General features: G+C 55.2%; 1 protein-coding gene across 1 annotated transcript in view; it reads right to left on the reverse strand.

The window, feature by feature from the left end:
* Positions 1 to 7,500, reverse strand: part of CBX1 (chromobox 1) — an 18,294-nt gene that overhangs the window by 6,115 nt on the left and 4,679 nt on the right. The window contains exon 2 of the mRNA XM_075581004.1: positions 164 to 338. Within this exon, the coding sequence (XP_075437119.1) occupies positions 164 to 338 (175 nt within the window). The remainder of the gene's footprint in view (positions 1 to 163; positions 339 to 7,500) is intronic.

The raw sequence follows: 7,500 nt of genomic DNA on the forward strand, positions 1-7,500 counted from the left end.
ACAAGAGGCTCAAGTGGCAGCAATACATCCAAAGGGAAGAAGATAAGGGAACTGAAACCACCCCAAGTCTTTAATCTTTCCAGGCGCCCGGGATAAACCGGTGTTATTCTGTACAGACAGCGTCAGCACTCCAATGTACGACGGCCACATCACCTCCACTTACTCAGAGAATCCCTTCCACTTGAGCAGGTACTCCACCTTCCCTTTCACCACTCGCCGGTCCAACACCTTCTCCACAACGTACTCCTCCTCTTCCTCGTCCGCAACCTCGTCCATTTTCTTCTTGTTTTGCTTTTTTCCCATTGACGCCGCCAGTTTATCGGCTTGGGGTGACGTTCCTGAGGGAGAAGAGAAGTACGTCATCATGGGCACTGCCATTCCCAGCAGCACAGGTACAGAGGAACGGGTGGCTCAGTGCTTGGGTAACGGGCAGGCATAGCAGTGTAATCACCCTAAGCAGGCCACTTTCTCCCTGTGCCTCAGGCATAAAAAATTAGATGGTAATCTCTTTGGATAATGGCAGATTGACAAGCGGACATCCAAATCCTGTAGCAACCTGGACACGTTATAGACAGGCATATTTTAGTACCCATTAATAGTGTGCACGTGTGGCATGATCTTTGTATGTGCATCATACACTAAGTTATTGTACATTCACTCAGAACAGGGTTTTTCTATTGTTTACAAATCCTGCCCTATTCCCAGGGTCAGAACTGACTATAGGGATATAGTGTGTGCTACATCGTCCCAAACTCACCTCCACAAATCAGTCAGTCAGTCTCATTATGCAACTACAGCCCCCATTCCTGGGATTACCCACAGGACTAGGTTAGCTCGAGTCCACACGTAAGGTAAAACAAAAATTCTGCCCATCTATGAAGACATTCTGGACAAGTTGCCCAGTTATTTGAGCGGGCTTCTCGCACCCACTGTACGCAGAACGTATCGCCCGAGATCAGCCTGCAGCGACCTGCTTACTGTCCCGAGTTTCAATACCCAAACCGAGCGTCTCACTTTTCCAACTATTTACTGGGGCGCCTCAAATATTAGCAGACTTAGTATCTCAATATATCACAACAATATTCTGTACCCAGGACACAACGAGGGGCAACTCTCAACGTGTGCTCCGGTAAAATAAATACTGTACTAACACGGGATCGATAATATTACACAATACGTTCAGTACACAGGGTATGACAGACAGTACGTTCAGTACGCAGGGTATGACAGACAGAACGTTCAGTACGCAGGGTATGGCAGACAGTACGTTCAGTACGCAGGGTAAGGCAGACAGTACGTTCAGTACGCAGGGTACGGCAGACAGTACGTTCAGTACGCAGGGTATGACAGACAGTACGTTCAGTACGCAGGGTAAGGCAGACAGTACGTTCAGTACGCAGGGTACGGCAGACAGTACGTTCAGTACGCAGGGTATGGCAGACAGTACGTTCAGTACGCAGGGTACGGCAGACAGTACGCTCAGTACGCACGGTATGACAGACAGTACGCTCAGTACGCAGGGTATGACAGACAGTACGCTCAGTACGCAGGGTACGGCAGACAGTACGTTCAGTACGCAGGGTACGGCAGACAGTACGTTCAGTACGCAGGGTATGACAGACAGTACGTTCAGTACGCAGGGTATGACAGACAGTACGTTCAGTACGCAGGGTATGGCAGACAGTACGTTCAGTACGCAGGGTATGACAGACAGTACGTTCAGTACGCAGGGTATGACAGACAGTACGTTCAGTACGCAGGGTATGGCAGACAGTACGTTCAGTACGCAGGGTATGGCAGACAGTACGTTCAGTACGCAGGGTATGGCAGACAGTACGTTCAGTACGCAGGGTACGACAGACAGTACGTTCAGTACGCAGGGTACGACAGACAGTACGTTCAGTACGCAGGGTACGACAGACAGTACGTTCAGTACGCAGGGTACGACAGACAGTACGTTCAGTACGCAGGGTATGACAGACAGTACGTTCAGTACGCAGGGTATGGCAGACAGTACGTTCAGTACGCAGGGTATGACAGACAGTACGTTCAGTACGCAGGGTACGACAGACAGTACGTTCAGTACGCAGGGTATGACAGACAGTACGTTCAGTACGCAGGGTACGACAGACAGTACGTTCAGTACGCAGGGTATGGCAGACAGTACGTTCAGTACGCAGGGTACGGCAGACAGTACGTTCAGTACGCAGGGTACGACAGACAGTACGTTCAGTACGCAGGGTACGACAGACAGTACGTTCAGTACGCAGGGTACGACAGACAGTACGTTCAGTACGCAGGGTATGACAGACAGTACGTTCAGTACGCAGGGTATGACAGACAGTACGCAGGGTATGACAGACAGTACGTAGGGTATGACAGACAGTACGTTCAGTACGCAGGGTATGACAGACAGTACGTTCAGTACGCAGGGTATGACAGACAGTACGTTCAGTACGCAGGGTATGACAGACAGTACGTTCAGTACGCAGGGTATGACAGACAGTACGTTCAGTACGCAGGGTATGACAGACAGTACGTTCAGTACGCAGGGTACGACAGACAGTACGTTCAGTACGCAGGGTACGACAGACAGTACGTTCAGTACGCAGGGTATGGCAGACAGTACGTTCAGTACGCAGGGTATGACAGACAGTACGTTCAGTACGCAGGGTATGGCAGACAGTACGTTCAGTACGCAGGGTATGACAGACAGTACGTTCAGTACGCAGGGTATGGCAGACAGTACGTTCAGTACGCAGGGTATGACAGACAGTACGTTCAGTACGCAGGGTATGACAGACAGTACGTTCAGTACGCAGGGTATGGCAGACAGTACGTTCAGTACGCAGGGTATGACAGACAGTACGTTCAGTACGCAGGGTATGACAGACAGTACGTTCAGTACGCAGGGTATGACAGACAGTACGTTCAGTACGCAGGGTATGGCAGACAGTACGTTCAGTACGCAGGGTATGACAGACAGTACGTTCAGTACGCAGGGTATGACAGACAGTACGTTCAGTACGCAGGGTATGACAGACAGTATGCAGGAGATCTCATACGTGTCGGATACATGGGGGCGAAGTCAGAGTTTGCTGTAACACATTGAAATGTCGGAGCTGTGCCCGACAGGAGAACATTCTCCAGCCAATACTACGCAGCACCTACGTACATACCGGCACCGCAGCACCTACGTACATACCGGCACCGCAGCACCTACGTACATACCGGCACCGCAGCACCTACGTACATACCGGCACCGCAGCACCTACGTACATACCGGCACCGCAGCGCACCTACGTACATACCGGCACCGCAGCGCACCTACGTACATACCGGCACCGCAGCGCACCTACGTACATACCGGCACCGCAGCGCACCTACGTACATACCGGCACCGCAGCGCACCTACGTACATACCGGCACCGCAGCGCACCTACGTACATACCGGCACCGCAGCGCACCTACGTACATACCGGCACCGCAGCGCACCTACGTACATACCGGCACCGCAGCGCACCTACGTACATACCGGCACCGCAGCGCACCTACGTACATACCGGCACCGCAGCGCACCTACGTACATACCGGCACCGCAGCGCACCTACGTACATACCGGCACCGCAGCGCACCTACGTACATACCGGCACCGCAGCGCACCTACGTACATACCGGCACCGCGGCGCACCTACGTACATACCGGCACCGCGGCGCACCTACGTACATACCGGCACCGCGGCGCACCTACGTACATACCGGCACCGCGGCGCACCTACGTACATACCGGCACCGCGGCGCACCTACGTACATACCGGCACCGCAGCGCACCTACGTACATACACCTACGTACATACACCTACGTACATACCGGCACCGCAGCACACCTACGTACATACCGGCACCGCGGCGCACCTACGTACATACCGGCACCGCGGCGCACCTACGTACATACCGGCACCGCGGCGCACCTACGTACATACCGGCACCGCGGCGCACCTACGTACATACCGGCACCGCGGCGCACCTACGTACATACCGGCACCGCGGCGCACCTACGTACATACCGGCACCGCAGCGCACCTACGTACATACACCTACGTACATACACCTACGTACATACCGGCACCGCAGCACACCTACGTACATACCGGCACCGCAGCACACCTACGTACATACCGGCACCGCAGCACACCTACATACATACCGGCACCGCAGCGCCTACGTACATACCGGCACCGCAGCACCTACGTACATACCGGCACCGCAGCACCTACGTACATACCGGCACCGCAGCACCTACGTACATACCGGCATGTGTACATACAATGAATGTAAAATAAATTTAAAAATATATATATATATACATATACACATACACACACGACAATATTTAAAGGGAACCTGCCCGAGCCTCAAGAAGAGTTTGCAACCCGTGTATCCTGCCCGTGCTCACGTATGGATGTGACCCGTGTATCCTGCCCGTGCTCACGTATGGATGTGACCCGTGTATCCTGCCCGTGCTCACGTATGGATGTGACCCGTGTATCCTGCCCATGCTCACGTATGGATGTGACTCGTGTATCCTGCCCGTGCTCACGTATGGATGTGACCCGCGTATCCTGCCCGTGCTCACGTATGGATGTGACCCGTGTATCCTGCCCGTGCTCACGTATGGATGTGACACGTGTATCCTGCCCGTGCTCACGTACGGATGTGACTCGTGTATCCTGCCTGTGCTCACGTATGGATGTGACACGTGTATCCTGCCCGTGCTCACGTACGGATGTGACCCGTGTATCCTGCCCGTGCTCACGTATGGATGGGACCCGTGTATCCTGCCCGTGCTCACGTACGGATGTGACCCGTGTATCCTGCCCGTGCTCACGTACGGATGTGACTCGTGTATCCTGCCTGTGCTCACGTATGGATGTGACACGTGTATCCTGCCCGTGCTCTCGTATGGATGTGACCCGTGTATCCTACCCGTGCTCACGTACGGATGTGACCCGTGTATCCTGCACGTGCTCACGTATGGATGTGACACGTGTATCCTGCCCGTGCTCACGTACGGATGTGACCCGTGTATCCTGCCCGTGCTCACGTATGGATGTGACACGTGTATCCTGCCCGTGCTCACGTACGGATGTGACCCGTGCATCCTGCCCATGTGCACGTACGGATGTGACCCGTGTATCCTGCCCGTGCTCACGTATGGATGTGACACGTGTATCCTGCCCGTGCTCACGTACGGATGTGACCCGTGCATCCTGCCCGGGCTCACGTAAGGATGTGACCCGTGTATCCCACCCGGGCTCACGTATGGATGGGACCCGCGTATCCTGCCCGTGCTCACGTACGGATGTGACCCGTGTATCCTGCCCGTGCTCACGTATGGATGTGACCCGTGTATCCTGCACGTGCTCACGTACGGATGTGACCCGTGTATCCTGCACGTGCTCACGTACGGATGTGACCCGTGTATCCCACCCGGGCTCACGTACGGATGTGACACGTGTATCCTGCCCGTGCTCACGTACGGATGTGACCCGTGCATCCTGCCCATGTGCACGTACGGATGTGACCCGTGTATCCTGCACGTGCTCACGTATGCATGTGACCCGTGTATCCTGCCCGGGCTCACGTACGGATGTGACCCGTGTATCCTGCCCGTGCTCACGTATGGATGTGACCCGTGTATCCTGCCCGTGCTCACGTATGCATGGGACCCGTGTATCCTGCCCGGGCTCACGTATGGATGTGACCCGTGTATCCTGCACGTGCTCACGTATGGATGGGACCCGTGTATCCTGCCCGCGCTCACGTATGGATGTGACCCGTGTATCCTGCCCGTGCTCACGTATGGATGTGACCCGCGTATCCTGCCCGGGCTCACGTACGGATGTGACCCGTGTATCCTGCCCGGGCTCACGTATGGATGTGAATGTGTATCCTGCCCGTGCTCACGCATGGATGTGACACGTGTATCCTGCCCGTGCTCACGTACGGATGTGACCCGCGTATCCTGCCCGTGTGCACGTACGTATGTGACCCGCGTATCCTGCCCGTGTGCACGTACGGATGTGACCCGCGTATCCTGCCCGTGCTCACGTACGGATGTGACCCGTGTATCCTGCCCGTGCTCACGTACGGATGTGACCCGTGTATCCTGCCCGTGCTCACGTATGGATGTGACCCGCGTATCCTGCCCGTGTGCACGTACGGATGTGACCCGCGTATCCTGCCCGTGTGCACGTACGGATGTGACCCGTGTATCCTGCCTGTGCTCACGTACGGATGTGACCCGTGTATCCTGCCCGTGCTCACGTATGGATGTGACCCGCGTATCCTGCCCGTGTGCACGTACGGATGTGACCCGCGTATCCTGCCCGTGTGCACGTATGGATGTGACCCGTGTATCCTGCCCGTGCTCACGTAAGGATGTGACCCGTGTATCCTGCCTGTGCTCACGTACGGATGTGACCCGTGTATCCTGCCCGTGCTCACGTACGGATGTGACCCGCGTATCCTGCCCGTGTGCACGTACGGATGTGACCCGTGTATCCTGCCTGTGCTCACGTACGGATGTGACCCGTGTATCCTGCCCGTGCTCACGTATGGATGTGACCCGCGTATCCTGCCCGTGTGCACGTACGGATGTGACCCGCGTATCCTGCCCGTGTGCACGTATGGATGTGACCCGTGTATCCTGCCCGTGCTCACGTAAGGATGTGACCCGTGTATCCTGCCTGTGCTCACGTACGGATGTGACCCGTGTATCCTGCCCGTGCTCACGTATGGATGTGATACTTGGACCCTAAAGGCGAAGATAAATTCAGAAGCTTCAGAAAACGCAAAGATGTATGGAGAGATGCCTGCTGGGTATTTACCCAGAGTATGGAGAGATGCCTGCTGGGTATTTACCCAGAGTATGGAGAGATGCCTGCTGGGTATTACCCGGAGAGATGAACAATAATGAATGGATTAGAAACAAAACAAAAGTCTGTGACATCATCACAAGGGGGAAGAAATTAAAATGGCGGTGGGCCAGACATATCAAGAAGAAATGACCATCGTTAGACAAAGATGGAACTCAACTGCATTCCAAGAGAGATTAAAAGATCCAAGGCGCTGGCCCCCCAAAGTAAGATGGGAGGATGGGGTGAGGGAATGTGTGGGAGCGACGTGGAGAAGAGAGGCTGTAACCGCAGGACCTGGGAGATCACTGGGGAGGCTTCATCCAGCAGTGGGGAGACACGGGCTGGAGAGGATGGGATGAGGGAATGTGTGGGAGCGACGTGGAGAAGAGAGGCTGTAACCGCAGGACCTGGGAGATCACTGGGGAGGCTTCATCCAGCAGTGGGGAGACACGGGCTGGAGAGGATGGGATGAGGGAATGTGTGGGAGCGACGTGGAGAAGAGAGGCTGTAACCGCAGGACCTGGGAGATCACTGGGGAGGCTTCATCCAGCAGTGGGGAGACACGGGCTGGAGAGGATGG

The sequence above is a fragment of the Ascaphus truei genome (genome assembly GCF_040206685.1).
Source record: "Ascaphus truei isolate aAscTru1 chromosome 23 unlocalized genomic scaffold, aAscTru1.hap1 SUPER_23_unloc_2, whole genome shotgun sequence".
NCBI lineage: Eukaryota > Metazoa > Chordata > Amphibia > Anura > Ascaphidae > Ascaphus > Ascaphus truei.